The sequence below is a fragment of the Cystoisospora suis genome (genome assembly GCF_002600585.1).
Source record: "Cystoisospora suis strain Wien I chromosome Unknown contig_2204, whole genome shotgun sequence".
In the NCBI taxonomy this organism is placed as follows: Eukaryota; Apicomplexa; class Conoidasida; order Eucoccidiorida; family Sarcocystidae; genus Cystoisospora; species Cystoisospora suis.
This window is the reverse complement of record NW_027155003.1, coordinates 1-19835: the sequence shown is the minus strand read 5'-3', so window position 1 is coordinate 19835 and position 19835 is coordinate 1. Positions and strand designations below refer to the sequence as shown.

General features: G+C 53.4%; 1 protein-coding gene across 1 annotated transcript; it reads right to left on the bottom strand.

The window, feature by feature from the left end:
* Positions 1 to 994: 994 nt before the first annotated feature.
* On the bottom strand, positions 995 to 17066 carry CSUI_004654 (uncharacterized protein). Its single transcript, XM_068064839.1, has 11 exons — positions 13812 to 17066; positions 10510 to 12888; positions 9230 to 9491; positions 8631 to 8706; positions 7903 to 8082; positions 6716 to 6886; positions 4882 to 6061; positions 3739 to 4094; positions 2368 to 2606; positions 1694 to 1952; positions 995 to 1201 (listed from the first exon to the last, which is right to left on the bottom strand). The coding sequence occupies exons 1-11, from the start codon at positions 15609 to 15611 to the stop codon at positions 1120 to 1122; spliced, it is 6984 nt and encodes a 2327-aa protein (XP_067923182.1). The 5' UTR covers positions 15612 to 17066; the 3' UTR covers positions 995 to 1119.
* Between the last annotated feature and the right edge of the window lie 2769 nt (positions 17067 to 19835).

Sequence of the window (19835 nt, the reverse complement as noted above, 5' to 3'; positions counted from 1 at the left end):
TAGGTTGCCTACCAGAGTGGGGCAGCAAGCTTGTAGAGGAAGTCACTGCGTATAGAAACCGTGGCTCTTTTGTTCGCAAGACACTCCATGTGCTGAAGGAACCACAGGATCGAGAGTGAGCGGCAAGATAACTGTATAGCGTAGAATGCTTAGTTTATCCAGGAAGCCACCGTAGGTTGCTAGAGAGGTGTCCCGTCTACATGCTACCTAATTTTCTGGAGTCGATAGACTCTCCATACTAGGGACAGTGGTAGTTTCTTCTGTAACACGTGAGTATCAGGTAGTCACAGAAGACACCGTTGTACATTCGAATTATCTCTGGTGTCACAGCTGACTAGTTTTAGCAGCCAAGCCCTCAGTGCGCGGGTGCCCGTTTTTAAGTTCTTCTCTAGACTGGCATACTCGTGCACACCCGTCCTAGTTAACTTGCTAGCAGCGACCAATTCTCCCACATGTACAGGAGTGACTGGAGTGAAGACTCGAATGTCTAGGTGATTCGGAAGTGACCCGAACTCCGGTTTGCTGCGGAAAAAGTCTCGTCCACCGCGGACGTCTCAAAAAAGATACCACGTGACGCGCTGGTGCCGCGGCCAGACCCCACAGCAAGAATCACGGATGTCAGCGAACCCTCCACTGAGCCCTATTCTTCAGTCCGGGGAAAACGCTGGGGCCTGCTGATTTGCTTGCATCAGCTGATGTCTCGGAAAGTTCTAGGACGGGTTTGAAATGACGTGCCTATCGACACTCGAAGCAGACGACACATTCATCCACAGTTCCTACTCCTGGGAATGCCGGTCCTCCTCTTGAGAAACTCCGAAGTGTCGGAACAATTCGATGATTTCATGACGGAAGAAGAGGGAATGACGTCAAATCAACAAAACGTCCAAACGCTTCTGCCCGTCCCTCCTAGCGCACCGACATTCCACAACGGTGCCTAGACCGAGCCACGGGTGCAGCACAGCGGCAATGAAATCTTGCGCTTCAGTTGCAGTTAAGTGCAGGCCGCCACGCCACGAGAACGGGAACTGCCGGAGTGTGCTCCGTGGCGAAATCGTGGGTACTTCACTCTGAGCGGAGACTTCTGTCTGAACAGCTCTGAAGCTCCGGACACGCCACACTTCAGTTCTCGTCCTGCTGTGCGGCCGAGCTTCGCAGCTGCACGTCGCTCTCGACAACGAGTCGTAGATCTTCTCCGAGTTGTCTGAAGCCACACACACGCACCACGAATGAACTACACCCGCCTCTCTTGTCCCGTCGTTCATCCCGCTACGCAGTTGCACTGTTTTGCTGTGCATTTTCCTAACCTTGACAGACGGCCCGTTCCTCACCAACCACGAGAGAGGAGATGCTGCGTGAAGTAGTGCGACTGGACACACACCGAATGTTCAGCCATTCCCGGTAACCGCCATTCACCATGGTGTTAACTGCAGGAAGGCGTGGACACGCGTGCACAGATTTTGGACAGTACAGACCTGGGAGTCGACTGCAGCTGCTGTTGTACACCGCTGAGGAAAGCCCCTCCTAGAGGCCTGCCCGTAAAGCTGGCTCGCCGGGCAGGCACGCAGCAACAATTAAGGCAGTTCACCGGAGTTTCTCCGCAGGTACGGGAAGACCTCATGCGCTTGTGACGTATGATCATTGGAATTGGCAAGATAGCATGACCACAGGTGGTGACTTTAAGAAAAGACCCTACTCTAGCATTGCTTCACAAGCCGCCCGTGGCCCTATATCTGGTTCGCCTGCGTTGCCAGGACTTCCGGCGGAGTTGCCTCCTGTGTACATTTGTTGCTGCTCGGGGCCTCCATCTCCAGACACCACAACCGCCTCGCCATTCAGGAGGCTCCGTCTTGACAGAAAAGCGTTCACCAGCACAGCCAATTTGGGAAAGAGGTAGTAGAGAGGAAATGCGACCGGGAGAGCGCGACGGACCAGCTCACAGAGCTCCTCAGAAGCTACGTGAAAGGGACATGAAGAACAGAAGACAACCCCGTGACCGAAGCATGCTAGTCCAAAGGCGGTGTCAGGTCTGCGAGAGCTAAACGGAAAGGGGATCTCAATGTTTATAACTGAACGCACTACGCAGCGCTCCCCCTGGAATGCCAAGCAATGTTACGAAGAAGAAAGCCTTAAGCAGATGTGCAGTTGCAGCACAACCTCTCACGCCTTCCGAAGAGGCTGCAGCGTGGAGAGAGGAAGGCAACGAAATACGTCGGAGCACACACCCGTAACCAACAAAGGGCTAGGCAACAGCCAGCTGATTCGGAGAGACGAAGGGACTCGCATGGAAAAGGTACGGGCATAAGAATCACAACATACAAAATGAACGGCGGGGCACACAAACGGGTACCGCCTTACGACGGAACTCACCGTGATCGCCGACGTGCTTGACAGCTTCTAGAAGGACCGCGTTGGCGCTCTCAGCTGCAAACGCCGGATTGGTGTCAGAGTCGTCGCTGCGGAGAGCCTCGTTATCTCTCAAGTCACAAGCTACGCAGACGATAGCTTTCAAATAGAAGATGCACCGGTCTACGGCTGTCAGAGGGGGCAGCGCCGGATGGACGGAGGCGGATACGGGCGAAGCGGGGAGAGCTACAAAGCGTTCGTAGCTGCGGAATAACCCATTCAAAGATAACAGCAACGTACCCCTACCCCACCGTAGCACTCACATTGAGCACCTGGACAGGCGGCCACGTCTACCCTGATCGGGTGGGCCTGTCGATAGAGACAAGACACGTAACAAATCGAGGAAGTGCAAAGCAGGCTCAGTGACCTCTCCCCTCTCGGGTTGGGGATGGAGTCTACAGAGCATTGCGGGCGCCGCCCAACCGACACTAACAGTTGAGACCCCGTAATACGGAAAAGCCTATTGGTTGGAGCACGGCGAGGAGCCGGAATAGGATACGTATTTTCGAATACTTGCGGCTTTCTGTGACTGGCGATACTCTTATTCTCGGGTATTCGCGGCAGAACCAGACTACGATGTCCTGCTGCAACGCCCCCTCCCTCTGTGGTGGCACCGGCGAGCTCTTGGTATGTCTCAGAAATGAATGGTAGACAGTGTGTCTTTTCGTGCCTAAACCTTAAACCCGGTTCCCCGCGACGCGAGCGAGCCGATAACCTTGCTTCTGTGGCCCTTTAGCAGCGTAAAGCTAGTAGATTCTCTCAGCCCCCCTCCTGAATCACGTCAGGATACTGCACAATATTACGATTGCCTTGAGACTTAGGTGTGAGTGTTGTGTACTTCTCCATTCATGTGTCTAGGCAAGACAATGCCCCTTAGACTGGCCTGTCTGCATACGCCGGAAAAGCACCTATGTGTACTCCTGGAGGTGGCCTTACAGACGAGTCGTGTGCGTGTGTGACGTATCACCCCACAGATCTGGAAAGATGGCACTGGTCTATTCCCACAGCCGTCCGCGATGCTCCTCGCGAAGACCCGCACAAGGTCTACACACTGTAAAGCGCAATGCCACGCCGAATTGACGTCTAGGGTGCGCCAGCGCATTGAAACTGGTTTTTAGCCTTCGCTTCCATAAACAGTCATGATGAGAGTGACTTGCTAAGCTGTATCTCGGAAGGTGAGCTCGTCGATGAGTGGATCGCTGTGCTCGTGCTTTGTGGCCGTTCCCTCGGGGCCAAGGACAGATGCAGCGAGAGGCGAGGAACCAGAAGGAAAGCGCCCCGATGAATGCTGAACGACGACCCTGACAGCCACACATGGAGTGCACGAGTGCTAACCTGGTAATGACCGGACGCCTCTGGCTGTCTACTTGTTTCTGCTTCGCTTCTTCGGACGCCTTCCAGATGGCGCCAGCTGTCTCTTTAAGCGCTACCGTGAGCAAAGGAAGAAGCCGCTGAGGCTCAGAGAGAAACCGGCAAATGGGGTTGACAGCTTCGGACGAAAAGCCACCTGAGAAGAGAAGCTGGAGTGCTTGCGGACGGCGCGCCTGCTGGCGGTCAAGTAGGCGGCACAGAATCTCCCAAATCCCGTATGTCGTGCTGGGTTTGCGCCCGAAGTATGTGGGCGGGACGGGCCCTCGCCGGCCAGGCGCGTCGCGGCACGCTTCGATAAGGACCTGAAAGACAGCTGCCTCCTGCAGAATCGGAGATAGACAACAGCCGAGGATACCTGTTCGGAGGCTTCGCCACCAGGGGTGTCGCTGCACTATCGCGTCCGTAGTGTCGAGGAGACTTCTCTGCCCGTAAGCCTCTTCTTGTGTTTAATATAGACTCACAGACAGGTGAGGCTTATCACGTGAATCCGTGTGTAAGGACTGTGACGCAGGCAAACGCGACATGCTCGGTACAACGCCACTGTCCCTAGAAAAAAGTAGAATAGAGAAAGTGCGACGCCACACACGGCAAGCACCCGCTGTGTGAGATGCAGGAAGCCCGTCCTCAAGTTCACGGTTTGGACGACACTGAAGCCTGACCACAGCCCCGGGCAATAACGGAAAATGCATGCTGAGGTTTTCGCGGGCAGTCCGTGAGTGCCGCTGGTCCTCGGGAGTCGTTCTCCCAACTCACACAGCTCGCTGATATAATGAGCATCCAGCTTCACAGAACCATCGCACCTCCGTGTAGAACGGGACACACCCCTTTACGTTTCTCGCAGAAGTAATCAGAACACAAAAGCGTCGAGCGATGCTGCGGACTACTAAATTGCCAAACAACACACTTTCCTGTGTGCGGTGGTGGGGTACATCAGGCGGACCAAAAAAAGGAGCCTGAACCAGGTGCACACGCAATGGGTAAGCGGTCGGCATTCTCAGCGTCTTGAGAAAGGGGTACGAAAGCTTGCGGTTGGTACAGCGTCCTTAGGTCGTGGAACATGAGTGCACGACTATTACGCTGTAAGAAGCATCCGCACACTCGTCGTACCTGCGTGGCAAGAACATCCTCGGGGGAAAAAAAGATCCGAGGGAAATCAGGAACAACAGGGGGTCCCAAGGAGAGATAGGTTTCCATTTTGAGAAGAAGGAAGTAGATACATTCCGGTAAAATATCGAGCACCATAAGGCGGCGTAAGACAATTCCGGGCACACGCAGCAAAAGGTTCAGCGGGTTCTGGCATACATTGAAATAATGCGCAGCGATGGCGCTGTTCCAGTCCCCGTCCCCCAGGCGCGGTAAGCCCTTCCCCTCGAAATCCTTCTTCGTTGAAATGCACCGGGCGGGTCCTTCCAATCTGTCCTTTCTCCTGGGCTCAGAGGGAAGCAGAGAAGACGAAAAGAACAGAGACATGTCCTCGTGCACACACAGCTGCTTCTCGGAGTGTTTTGCATTACTAAGAAGCGGCCCTTCACCATTCAGTTCTCGGGAGTGCCGCTTCCGTGCGACAGAGCAACGGTGAACAAAGGTAGAAAGTAACTGAATCACAACGCAAGCTGTGGCCACGACAGGCTCCGCGGCGGCCATCAGATGCCAGGTCTCCAACAACAAACAGGAATCTCGTCTTCGAGTCTCTCCGCCGAACCTCGGAGATTCCAGGCACGCCCTCACACGATGCGTTGAAGAAGCCTGAGAAGCAGTGCTGTCCTCTTTCCCCGCCTGCTGCTTCGCTTCAACAGGAGCTGTAGATGAATCCCCACTGCTCGTCTGGGTACAGAGCTGCTGCGGGTACCCTTTCTCTTTGGCACGAGGCGGTGTTTCGCCCGCGGCGTTCTCAGCAGAAAAATTATTTTGCGACGGGCAAGAAGCCTTACAAGAAGAGGACGGCTCTAGGGCAGAAGCTGAGGCAGCAAGACACCGTGTCTCTTCCTGCGTACTTTTTGACGTAGGCAACAGTACCGAAGTCTCAAGCAGATTTCCCGACTCCGGCACAGACGTGGCGTGGCCGCGGCCAGTCTGTGGGGCAGTAGTGTCTGCCGGGGCCGCACTGGTACTCTCTTCCGCCGGAGGCGCCTCGGGCGAATCGTCGCTCGGGGAAACGTTAGAGTAACGAGAAACGCCGGTGTGGTTCCGCGAGCATTTCTCATTCCCTTGTGCCCCTGCCGAGCCTCTACTGCAGAAGCAGGTCGAGGCAGAGCGGAAGTCGTCGGGAACAATATCAGCCCAAAATCTGCGCGTGCAAGGTCGCGGACAAAGAGAAGGCAAGGGAGAGCCGGACGAGACACAGTTGACAAGCATACAGAATGGATCTATCGACAAAAGTGAGCACTGTCGGAAGTGCTCACCGGGGGATTGCAGTGACGGATAACAGGCACAACAGCCACAGCACACACACTGGCAAGACGGACGCTGCGAAGGATGTGCACTATTCTAGTATGACTATTCAAGCGGTGTCGCTGGCCCTGCACCACTGTCCTACTTGGAACGGGTCTCCCAGTCAGCTGCTGGACACCACAAGGTACTGGCCAGACACCAAGTTTCTTCTGAGTCAGAAATACGCACGGTTGGCTGGGAACACGCTAGCCAACGAAGCTTGGGGATGAAACACACAGCCATCTGTCAATTCCTGGAAGCCGACAATCCTGAAACCTAGGCACCAGATCTGCTTGGAGACCGACCACAAGCGGACAAGGATCGTCACACATCAGAGGTGACCGGTAAACCCGTTTCGGATGAAGAGAGGACCATGCCGCGAAGCGACAATGGTAGTGGCGCCGACCTCTCATCTATTGGCACAATCATGCGCACGGTGGTGATGAATTCGAGTGAAACTGATGTTTTCTCCCGTCACACGCAGTAGCCGGGAGAGAAACGCAAAGCTCACCTCCAGAGGTTGTCGCACCCGAACGCAAAAATTTCCAAGGCAGACGGAAGAAGGCCGCCCCGAAACCCAACCGTTCTCAAGTGCGATGGTGAAGATGCTAGTCTCGCAGTTCTACGGACATGTGACCACACATTGGCGACATTCCCGTCTGCCGCAAACGCGGAAAGCAGCCTGTGCGCACACACTCGGACTCAAGTAAAGACAAGAATTCTGGCTCAAGAAGGTGCTCATGTAGCTCACTGAAGGAGAGGCCACACATTCTCCGTAGGCACATGGTTATGTAGCTCACTTACAGTCTAGTAAGCCGAAGCACTTGAAGATATGTCTGGCGACCATTCATCAAACGAGATCTGTCTGTACATGCAAGAAGGCCGATGATAAGTCAGGCAGTCTTGCCGGGCTTCCACAGAGATGTTGCACCGTAAGTGTTGTTGGCACATGAGCAAGATCGATGACTGATGGGCCAAAGCGGGGAAATGACCTGACAGAAGGAGGCTAGATGCGTAGGACTCGTGAGCTTGAATATTTTGCTTGCGGTTGGTGGAAAAATTCAACTAGTATGCGGGGCATAACACACTATAGGAAGTTTTCCTGAGGGGTACTCCGCTCTGACTGTGGGACGCAAAGGTAGTCCCGGCGACTCCGCAGAAGGAACTGAGAAACGCTCTCCTGCACACTTGCGGTGACACGCCCTTCTGCATACGAGTGCAGCAAGCACTTCAGTCGAAGGCGCACGCAGACACGGACCTGTCTATACGTCATTATACGCCTCAGACTGGTGAGCCGGCTACAGCGTCCTCGCAGGCGTAGTAAGGAGTTCAGGGCGTGCACGTGCTCGGCGCGGACAAGGTCCTTTATGTACCGTAAACACATTGAGGTGCATGGCAGATCACTAAACCTGCTTCATGCTACATAGATATCCGGATGGAATAAGCAAACAGATTAGAGAAGTTTCTTGTGCAAATGTCTCTCTGACGCGGTCGCTTTTTGACACATCACAAGAAAAAGAGGAGACGGAAACGGTAAACAGTGAGAGCTCCGCGCGGACAAGCCACAATGCATATGCGGACTGTAATTCCTTCTTAAGTGCAGGTGACCATATGGCTCAATGGCGCTGTCTGTATCACACGCGGGACAGATGCAAGAACAGCCCGGCAGGGTGCAGGGAAAGTACTGCAGGGACTGACTGATTCATACGAACACCTCCGACTGCATTGGCGCGTGCGAGGACTAAAGGAGATATAGACGAAGGATCCAAGCGCGTTCGCCAGTCCGGGACGAGAGGCTGATTGACAGAGAGCACCTCGGGAAGGCTGGCGGAGAGAGCGTCATGCACGAAGCGTAGCATCCAGTGTCCCAGCAGTGGACTGTGAAGGACAAGACGGTGTGTCAGAAAGAACACACCTACATGGGGGGCAAGGTTTCGAATGACTGACGACACGGAGACAAGCATATAAAACAACCGGAAAGAGAGACCTGTCGAAGTCCACACAAATGCGACAACGCAGGACATGGACAATTCCGGCGGTGCTTTGTGGAGAGACGTACATGCCGTGGTTGCTCAATGAAGCTCTACCCAGCTGCGCCTCTTCCCCCCCTATCACGATGGTGTAGGTATAGTGAAGTGCTGTAGGGCAGACCGTGTTTAACGAGGAAGAGAACGGGTGAGCTTGTGGCAGGCATCAGATTGACGCACATGAGTTCGCATAGATACATACGGACATACATTAGTATACGCGTACGCGCCTGTACACAGATACGTAAATAGATGGATAAACATCTTCCCTCGAAAGCGCACGGGAAGCCCGGGCAAAAGCTACCGGAAAGAGGGCAACATCAAATACAAAGGCGTCGAAGCTGCCATGAACTTTGCCTCAACTGTGTGTTCGGGGGTGGGACGGGGACGTTTGCTCACTCGCTTGAGCAGAAATTCAGAAAGCCGTTCCAAGGCAGGGCGCTGTGAAGCTTCGCCAAAAACGTTGCATCCCTAGCTGAGGCAAGGAACCGATAATAACGGGAAAAAGGAAGAAATGATAAAGACCAACACACAGGCGTCCCTGAACTAGCTGAGACTGGCAGAAAACTCAGCGAAGTCTCAGATTAACAGTCGCCGAGGTTCGGTCCAGGATTGTTTCTTCATAGACGATTTCCACCAAAGAATCCACATGTTGGCCTGTCCCTGCTTCGCAGGGAGCGTCACCGGGAAAAACGCAGACAAATTTCGCTTTCCTGCGGGACTTAGAGTCCAATTCATGTGCTGCTTTTGGCCATAATGTTATGACAGAGAGGGAAACATCGCATGGAAAATTCCCTGAACCCGTACCTGTTCTCTCTGGAGTGCGGTCTCCCCCACGTCCCCTTCTCGACTTGCGACAAACCGACGAATTGCAGAGACCACTACGTTGGGCATCTTAGTGTACGTACACATAGGTATGTTCCTACACAGAGTGCAAGCAGAGCATACTTTGTGTTGCCCATCTCCCATAACACTCAAGAAGAGACACAGTGTGTCACCTTTGAAATAAGGTATTGAATGCAGCTTTGCAATAAGGTAAAGAACCAGGCCCACTCCGGCCCCTTCTCTCCGCCACTGTCGGGCCTGCTGGTTGAGGCTTCCTTCGGGCGCTCCAGCTGCAGCATCGGTAAACAATACACCCCGGTACGATCCGCGAAGAGCAAAGCCTGACGAGACACCACTTGCGTTTGATGGCCCGAGGAAATCGGCCTCAGATGGGAATGAGTGCGCACGTAAGAAACCAAATATGAAGGGGATGTCCTGGAGAACAAGGAAGAGAACAACAAGCAATGACGAACCGACGCAATGAAGTTGGAAGCGGACAGTGGTGGAAGTCTTATAGTATGTACTCGGAAGTGAGAGAAAAAGGTTTAGGAACGGCCAGACACTGAAAGGATATAACCACTACGTACACTACTATCTCTATTAGATGCCCTGTGCAGCCTTGACCTCGTACCGGGAACACCCAGGCACCACGGGACCCACCTGCATACCGTCCACGCTCCACTGCGTAGCAGGCGGCCTTCACACGAATATAGCACACCTAAGGGGCATGAAGACCGGCAGCTCCGCCGAAGTAAAGAAAAACGGTCGCCACGTGCCTTGTCCTTTCTCTTAGTTGTCCCGGAAATGATGAACCGACAGGCTCAGTCGGACAGAGCAGCGGCACTTTGTATATAGTGCAACTGGCATCATGTGGCGCTACACTGGCGGTGTCATCTAGAGAGCAAACCGTGCACCGACTATGGGCGGCGCAGTTTCCTTGTCAAGGGCAGAGAGGCGTGTCAAAAGACTTTTCCAAGGCCGAAACAGTCCGCATCCATACACCTTTTCCGCCCAGGAGCACGCGACACCAACGAAGTTGAATAGTACAGACAAAAGCAGGGTTAGGACCCAATTGTAGCCGAAAAAACGTTGTCTGCTCGGTAGGTCGACAGAGATAGGTACACGGATTAAAACATAGATAGATGCGAGGACACAGCTTTACCTAGGCATGACGCCATGTGCAGTACACACGTGAACGCGTACACGCATATACGTACATGTTCGTGGGCACTTATCCAGCCACGACTGTCTGGATGGATGTACGGACTTTAGTGAGCATCGAGGCGAGCACGCGCCCTCCCCCATGTACGTAGGCACAAGGGCCCTGAATGTACACGGACGTCCATGCAGCTGATCAAGAACGTTCAACCGTTGCCTCTAGACCTTCGTATACACAGATCCTCCCGGGTGGGTGTCACTGAAAACTCAATCACGTCAACGAGAAATCTCTTACTAGCGGAGAAGTAAGACATGGCGCAGGCGTCCCATCAGACCAGCAGTGTGTTTCCGGATGCCCTTCGGCTCCCCCCTGGTTCAAAGGGGGCAGGCCTTGTAGCATCTGCGTCAGAATTTCGACGCAGTGAAGCCACCGCTGAAGCGCAGTGTAAGGTAGAACGTGGAACCCCCCCCCATATATCTGAGCATGACATCGAGTGACAAGGGCTGGTGAGAAAACCAAGCTTGCCTCCACTGCGTGCCTGGCGAATGAAAACACGAAGTACAAGAGGCGACAGGTGGTCAAAGATGGCTGTCCACCACCTGCCGCGTTGTCCCTTGTTTCCTTCGCGACGTCCCCTATCTGTTCTGGTGTGCACGGGTGCCCCCCTGCCCTCTCCTGCGCGCGCGAACGTGCTCTCGTGTGTCTGCCCCCTTTGACGAGCTGGATGAATGCTTTCTCGAGTTTGTCCATAGCCTTTCTTCTCTTCTTCTGACTGCCTCCTCCTGCTCTTGCCCCATCTTCGTCACTCACTCTTGTGAAGGTTCCCCCACCACCGTCCCCGTTGCCTAGCTGTTCTGCCACCACTCGTCCCCCTCTCACCCATTCTCTCGAGTCTTCTTCTTCAGGCTCCTCTCCGTCCTCCTCCGCCCCCCCATCGACCTCTTCGTCCTCCTCGTCTCCATCGCGCGTCTCGAGAAGTCCCCCGAGCGCAAAGTCGAAAAGCATCGCATTTCCGAGACGGTCTGAGAGCCACGGCAGATACGCGGCTGCAAAAGGCAAAAGTTGCACTAACGTCTTTTGGACAAGCAGGGGATTTGCTGGCCTCATGACTGCTTGGGTGTCCACGTCGAACAAAAGAAGAGCTAGATTCTGTCGAAGGTCTGCGACGACTTCGGCAGGCACAGAACCCGATGAGCTGCCTTCAGCGGAGAGAGAGGTATGCGAAAAATATCCTCCAACTTGCTCAGAAGAACAACAGAAAGACCCAAACGCCACCGCCTCGCACGCTGCCACTAAGGCAGTTGTTCGAGGTGGAAGCGTAGGACTAGAGGCGGTCGGAGCGATGAGAGCGGGTGAAGAAGCGAAAGAAGCCCTGAGGACATCGCAATAGTGAGAGGCAGCCAACGACGTGAAGGCCGTTAGCCTTAGTGCCCACAATACAGCGTAAGGTAGGCTCAACCGGAAAACACGGCGTAATGACAGAGAGAGAGACTGAACAGGGAGCAGTCCTATCATCTCCGCAACAGCGAGAAGACCCCATGTCCGGTTACACCTCCTAAGATTATGGAGCTTCGCAGTCGATGCAGGGCAGTCAAGCAAAGGTGAGAACAGGGGGACAGAAGACGATTCTGAAAACGCGGCCGACGAAGTGGAGGAAACAGTCAGATGAGTCAGACCGGACCCCACGACAGAGGACGTCGAGCAAGCCCGAAACGGCGCAGACGAGGAGAGAGATGACAAAGAAAAAGGATTACCGAGAAGCTCCTCCTCAATAAAACGGAGAAGGACGTGAGCCACAAACCCTTTCTCGGAGGACAACACGAACTCGCCGTTGCCAAGAAAAAAGACGCTCGATGGAAACGATCGAGAAGACGACACAGAATTTCTTCTACTCTGTTCTGGAGAAGAAGGTGCACTCGGCTGTTCAGTCGCTGGAGGTGACCGAGATCCTCTGCTCTTCAAAAACCCTGAGGAAGATGATGTGGCTGAAGACACTACAGCAGAAGAGGGAAGACCCGAACCCAGTCCAGCCGTTAAAGAGCCTGCAGTAGCAAAAGAGAGGGAACAGATAGAAGAAGACGAAGAAGCAGCCGGCTCGGTTGCACTACCTTCCTCTGCTAGCGGCCGAGCCGTGCTGGCTGTGCCAGGACCATGCGGCATTAGGAGTGCTTTGCTTGTTTTCCTCTGAAATCCTTCTTCTAACGCAGCAACTCTCTTCTGCTCTCTTAAGTTCTCCCGGGTTTCTTGGACCAGGCGCTTGCGCTGAGCTTCTTCATGGTCATAGCTCAGAACAAAGAAGAACAAAAGCAACTCAGCTTTCAACGCAGCCGTTCCCGGCAGGCGACAAAGATACCGGGCGAATACTGTAAGGGAAAGATACGTCTTCAATGCTTCAATGTGAAGACTCCTTTTACATACCGCTGCGTGTAGTTGGTCAACCGAGGTAAAGGCAGAAAGCTGTAATACTACAAAGGGACCAGGTGTACGCGGAGCAAACGGAAGACATAAGGAGTCAGAAAGCTTGAGTGCAAGTAGTTCAGCAAACGGACGAGAGATAAGGCGGAGAGAGGAGAAGGTCTTCTGACAGAAGGAAAAGACAACGCGAGAGGAAGAACGTGGCTGCCCAGCCGAAGACAGGAGGCCAAGGAGGCTGTCAACAACTGACTCCGCTACCTGACCAGAAAACACGGAACGGTGCGGAGACAAAGCAATATCAAAAAAAAGTTTCTTCGCGAGTTTCGGCATCGCGACACCGATTAACGGCCTCGGCATCGAGGCTCGATTTCCACTGTTGTGAGCGACAGAATTGCGCTGCTAACACGTATATCCACCGGTACAACAGTATCCGCCCCGCACCCCAATCTAAACCCGGCCGTTCGGGCTTCCTATGGAGAGAACACCAGACATCAGCGTGTATTTTTCCAAGGCACAGACGGAGGCGTATACGTGCGGTCGAAAGATGCCCCACCCACAGATCCATACACAAGCAGTAAGATATGTAATCGACCCAGGCAACGGATGTAGAAATCCTTCAAATCACCGCTATATTCTTCTACAGTCACAACGTACAAATCAGCTAAGCGGGGCTTCCCCACACATACATTCGTTTCTTTTTCACCCCGGTACAGAGCCATCACGCTGTCATAGTAACGCTTCGGATGCATGCACCGTCCGCTCGAGCCACCACATCGCTCGTGTCCTTCGGGGCTCGGCGTCGACCAAGTGAGCCATCTGCCATAGCTCCTTCCGGATTGTTGCGATCCCCCCGTTTGCCGCATACGTACAATACAGTCGGTACCTGGAGGACCGCCCTGTGACTTTGCTACATACGTTTTGACACTTGTAAAGATACTAGACGGCACGGACAGGCACGAGCGAGCTCGGTTGTTCACTATTCTTTCTCATCACCGACGGCCCGAAGAGACGTACGACTACGCACGCGAACTACGAGATCGGGGGGACTGTGTCTCGAAACGGACTGGGAACGTGCGAAGATATATCACTTCAGGTCCACGTTGTCTCGACATCCATAGCCAGCAAAACGACTGTACAGAGGAAGAGACAAACAGAAGACAGAACCACCACTTCTGCCTCACCTGTAGACCCCGCTCGAGTGTCCCCGTACAAAACACAGCTGCATGGAGCGTTTCTTGAAACACATCGTTCTCCTCTACGCTGTTCCTGTCATTAACTCCTCCCTGCGGATGCTCGTCGTGATCCCATAGGATGTCTCCACGCTGCAGTCCAAATTGCTGCATCTCCCTGAAGTGAGCTTTTCGGGCGGACTCGCCCGGCTCGCCAGCTGGGTCTCCACCATCGAAAGACCTGCTTCCTGCCCCTCCTCCACCCTCGCCTTTTGTTACCCCTCCTGAGGGTGACGTGACATCTGCCGTCCGGTGTTTGTCTTGGCGAGAGTTCCGAAGCTCCGTTCTCCAGTGAGTCCATAGAATCTCGAAGCAGAACGCAAGGACAGGGAGAGTACGTAAAGATGAAGAGGACGGCAGAAGACTACGTAGTTGTTCCGACGTAGGTGAAAGAGAAGAAGCACTGGCTCCGATATCTGTTGAGTGACGACCTTCGACAGAGTGTGAAGATGACGCAAGAAGAGAAGAACGGAGCCGTTTCGTTTTAGGTACCGACGGGGCTCCTTGAAAAAGAGTTCCTTTTTTCGATTTGGATGTCTTCAGAAAACCTGGGGGCTGTATGGCACTGTTGTCTCTTCCCTTCACCTCGTCTATTTCTTTCTTCTCCGAGTTGAGAGTCTTTTGAGTATCGCTTTCCTTAAGAGCATTTTCTTCTGCCTCTCCATCTTGCTGCTTTCCTACTTCTACCTGGTCGTTTCCGGCTTGAAGCTCAACTCCGCTTTTCTCCTCCTTCCCTCCAGTCTCCTGGGAAGGCACTGATGAAGGCGAAACTGTTGTAAACGGAGCGGAGCGAAAAGACGCAATGTGTACACGATATCTTTTCACATTTGCCCTATGAGAAAAGCCGCTGTCCCCGTGCTCTCCTTTTACACTCGGACTACGAAGGAGGGAAGCGCATCTGGATCGGGCTTTTCCTGCATATTTAGAAACTTGATTCAAACTCTCAGGTGATATGTGAAAGAGAAGAACAGACACAAGGAGAGGCAACAGTGAGATCCAGACTTCTTGAAAATCTGGTGAAGTCTTTCCGCGACACAACACAGCGTATAAGTCACTAGTAAAAGAACGAACAAGCAAGTCAGGCGACAGTGCAGTCAATGCGGCAGGAACCCCCTTCCTACCCGTAGACCATGTCGAGAGACAAGCAGATGAAGAGGGTTCAACTGGATGAGCGATGGGCGACGTAGAAAAACCACTCCTTGGAGAAGAAGATGTTTGAGGAGACACAACTGACGAAGCACAAGGAGCAGCAGGCGTCGCCTGCTGTTGCGACTCCTGAGAAGCGTTGCCTTCAGCTTCTACTCTATGGTCCGAGAGATTCTTCTTTTCTTCACTAATACTGTTGAGAAGACCCTGGGGTTGAGAAACCGTGACTGAACTGTCTCCTGTCTCTGGTGCTCCTCGCCCGTGACCCCCTGGAGAGGTAGAAAGCATACATCGCTCAGTTCCTTTGTGAAGAAAGTTTTTTTGGTCTTTAGAGGGAGAAATTGTGGGAGAGAGGGCGGCTCGTTTCAACGCTGAAAAGCATATCTCAGGAAGAGGCAGACAAAGAAGACTTTCTGCTAACGACACATAGTCAGGATCAAACTGAGATATCAGTTCTAGCAAATCCTTTGGAGGTGTGTAATAGCGTTCTCGGACAAGAAGAAGAGGAAAAAGAAGAGGCCGTAGACGCCGATGGGGAAAGTAGGCAGCGGAAACGAGAAGAGAGCGGAAATCCCCAAACTCAAGACACCGAAATAGATCATCCATGATAGAAAGGGCAGAAGAAGGAGCCAAAAGGTGAGCTCGCGAGGAACATCACAAGAAAAGGGGAATAGAATCTCCTATAGAACAGACGGATACCTCTTTCTTGGTCGGAAGTGACGGAAAAGCGGAGACAGAGACAGGGCTGAAAGGCGTCAATAGACAGGAGCTGGCATTAGAAGTAGAAGGCTCCCCGACGGACAAAGGACCGATACAAGCGACGAAAGCAAATGAACTTTGTGGGGAATGATCGGTGGTGTGTACCGACATTCCTCGTTCACTGTTCTGTGCACACAGCCGTCACGCCGTCAGGACACCGGGAGAGATGAATAGAGGGAAGTGCGAGGAGGAAGAGGAGTCCTGACACAAAGGGACAACCGAGAAACCCGTTTTACCGATGTTGCCGCAGCGAGGATCTGCAATGATGACTTAGACTCCGGTCTTGGCAATCAGCAGAGATGCCCTCGGTCGTCATTTTCTACAGCTCAGGACAGCCCCCGGCTCATCCTGTCCTTCCTTCTTGAAGATCGGAGCGCAGAACGTAGAAACAAAGGTCCAGGGTGAAGATTCACAGGGCTGCTCACGGACTTCTGACATGAGTGCGTGCGCTCCGGCGGAGAATTCTTTCGTTCCTCCATCAAGGCGCATTATCTACTCAGAACCGCCCTTTAATACTCATGGAGCTCGGGAGAACGACGGCCTTTTCCGGGCGACTCTGAGCTCAATACTAACGAGCTCAGTTTCTACAGGATCTTATCACTCGGCAACTCCGTTACGGTCGTTCTTGAGACAAGAAAAGGAACGATCCGGTCTGCCCGCGACCTGTCCCGCGTGTCTATAGGAAGGTGGGCAATACATACCCGACCTCACTCAGGAAAAGCAATCTAGCGGCTCTGGTCAACACGCTGGAGAAACTTCAGGACATGGTCTAGAATGCAAGTCATCGAGAGAAGAGAGGAGAATCTCCTCCGGGCAAAATAGTCGCAGAGTGTACTACGGAGCTGCCGTTATGCCTCTACGGAAACTGCTCTTTAGACAGTACCTAACTGAAACCCCTCGTTGGGCAAAAGATAACAGCCGCATCCAATGGACGAAAGGACTGACCGCCCGGCAAGCGACGGTCTCTCAGCTGTCTCACTCTTCCTTTTCCAACAAAGGGGCCGGCCAACTGCATTCAAATTCCAAAGCGCAGCAGCACTAAGCTTCTCACTACAAGTCTACAACATAACCAGGGAGGGAAGTCAGTCTCTTCTTTGTCACATACAGTTCACTTTTTCCCTGTTGACTCAAGTGTCTCCTCAGGTCGACACAATCGATCTACGCGCTATCGATGGACGTTTTTTGCCAGTCCAGAACCGATCTGGTGCCCCCCGATGCCGTTGAACTGGGTAGCGGTTGTGTACCGACGAAGAAACCTCTCCCCCGACTCAAGGACGAAAGAAATCGACCAAGTTTGGAGCGAAGGACCGAATGTCGACAGCCAAAGCATGCACTGGCCGCGCATGCGATCGCCCCAGCATGCGCCAACTGAAGGAAAAATGAGAAAGGATCTTACAGGGCGCGACCCCGGGGAAAGGAGTTTTGTCGGTTTCACATGTAAAACATCACCAATGCTTCTCAGATATACGTCCGAAAATCAAGCACGATAAAAAATCCGTATACCTCCACATTGACGATGAAACCATGTGACGGGCTTTTACCGACGGTGTGGTTCGTTGCCACGATTGGTTCCCTCCTCCCCCCCCACTTATACCTAAGGAGCGTAAAAACCTAAGCCGAAAGGGTTTTCGATGGTTGCTCCCACTGGGCAACTTCCGCAAGAGAAACCGTCGCTCGTCCGGGGTGCTCCTGTCACGTGCGTGGGGAACTGCGTCGTTGGTCAGTGCTTCTGTTGCAGCCGCGGGGGGGATTGTCTTTTCGTTTGCTGTAAGCCTATCTTGAATGGCCGTTTATCTTGGCGTCGCTTCCCTTTTACCTCCGGCTGGGGTTTGCCTTTTCGGACTGACCACGGCAAGTCGTCCAGCCGGGTCCCGGGGTAGCACCTCCAAACGTTCCTGTCCCTCCCTTTGCGAGCACTCAGCTTCGCTGAGGTCTCCGGGGAAGAGTCATTCCCCGCCTTCCCGTAGTTGGGAGTGTTTCTTCAGACCCACTCTATCTGCTACCCCCTATCTGCTACGTGGGTAATAGAGTTAGATTGGACGGTGATGCTTCCTAGGGGAAGCTAACTAGGGACGAGTTCGGGTGGTTGTGGCTAAGGAATCGCCGCTTCTCAGTGCGGCCCGGCTCCGCGTCTGTTCACGTTCTGCTTCAATCTCAAATCTTTTTACACTAGCTAGCGCTACACGTAAGATACAGTAGCTACCCGCCATATAGAGTATTATGCTAGCTAACAATAGGTCTACTCGTATGTAGGAATACTAACCATGTGCATGTCTGGGCGACCGCCCTGACATTCTCCCTGCGCAACCTGTTTCTCAATAATTCAATCTTCCAACTGCTTCCTCCTTGGGGTTGCTTCCCTTTCCCAGCAGAAGTAAAATTACAAATGCCGAAGCGGGGACTACGGAAGGCTCGAGCCTACCAGAAGCGCTGCGCTGATCAGCACCGCGGACCCGTGGAGTCTGGGCCGGGAAAGAGGGTATGGCTGAAATCGACAAACCTTCCTCTGCACGAATATGCAAAAGCATAGCGACCTAGGTACGTGGAGCTATTCAGTATTCTGAACATGGTGGGCAATAATGCAGCGAAACTGCAACTTCCGCCGTTGTGGCACATACACCCGGTTTTCGTGTTTCGCTTCTCAGACCGGTGACGGAAGAACAGCCCCGTTTGTCTCGAGATTCAAGACCGGAGCAGCGGCTGGGTGACGATGAATACCAGATCGAAGGCATTCTAGATCACCGGATAGCAAAGGAGGGTAACAGTGATATCAGGGAATTTCCGGTGCAGGGACTGAATGGGGAGACAACGTGGATACCCGAGTCAAACCCAGCGAACGCAAACGAATCAGTCCGCGACTACTTTAGGGGGCGACTGGAAAGCATGAGATTTCACCGGAGGGGACAGGGAGGAGGGCCACAACGGCAGCTCCAACAGACGTCCACAACGCCTTCCTTACAAGCTGGGATTAAAACTGGAAGAACCCAGAACGGCGACGCTCAGGGCGACGAAAGGGCGCCACCGAATAAGTCGTCTAGGTACGGACTCAGCCATCCGAGCGGGACTCAAAAGAGGAACACGCCCCCGTATATATTCTGGTAAGAAGGCGCCAGGCTACGTGTACGAAAGGTTAGTGGAGTGCATGCGGGAGACAAGGGAGACGAGGAAGCCAAAAGTCAGGAGGCACGAGTCAGTATAGATGCGCGCGGACCACCGTGGTGCACGAAGTAAGAACACGATAAGTTCAGTTGATACTGTTCTTTATTTTTGTGGCCGCTACGCCACGGCCAGTGTCGCGAGTGTTGGTGCGACTGGCCCAGTGCATGTAGTGAAAGACTTGCTCACTGTGTACTTAAGGCGTCGCCCTACTTGCGCGTGCATTGCAAGAACTTGGGACGTTCCCTGCTGTGGGGAATAATTAAGTGCAGTCGACGTGTGAATACTAGTGACGGTTCTCCAAGTCTAACTGGCAGCGAACCTCCTGTCGCCAAGGAGGTCCGCCAAACAACAAAGTGACTTGTGACACTACGTTGGGACTAAAGGGAGAGATCTTCCAGTCCACCAACACTAAAGTGTACGGTATGCTGGCTTAAGGGGAAGGGATGTCACGAGGTGTTCCTCCTGGCGACTTCTACGAGTTGCGCCCGTGGAGTCAGCAGTGGACTATGGCTGGTGGCCGTAACAGCAGGATCGGTAAACACTGCGCAGCAGGGACGTGGCGGAAGCGAAACAAGGAAAGCCACGTCTAGTCACGGGAGGAAATCCTTGGGTGGCCCAAGGCTGGCCGCGGCTGAAGACCACTGATCCGCAGACTTTTTCAAGGGGTAGATTATCGGTGACTAGCGCCCGAGGGACTGTTCCAATCGAACAAGTGACGCACCCTAAGACGGTTTGGATGACAGGAGGTATAACTCCGGTGCCAGCCCAGCCTCCGGAACAGGCCCGGACACGCCCAAACCCGGAGTAAGAGTTGAACACGCGGGGAAAAAAAGAAGATATTGTTGTGCCTGTAGAAGGCAGTAGTGGTGTGGCAAGGTAGCCCAGCGGAAGCGTGCAGTAGCGTCGTACCAC

Bases quoted from the DNA above. Each gene is read 5' to 3' on its own strand.
- CSUI_004654 (XM_068064839.1), bottom strand. From the start codon at position 15,611: ATGGATGATCTATTTCGGTGTCTTGAGTTTGGGGATTTCCGCTCTCTT. The intron at 12,889-13,811 runs GTGAGGCAGAAG...TTTTCTGGTCAG, and splicing joins CACTCGAGCGGGGTCTACAG to GTAGCGGAGTCAGTTGTTGA. The intron at 6,062-6,715 runs GTGAGCTTTGCG...TTGCACGCGCAG, and splicing joins GGGTGCGACAACCTCTGGAG to ATTTTGGGCTGATATTGTTC.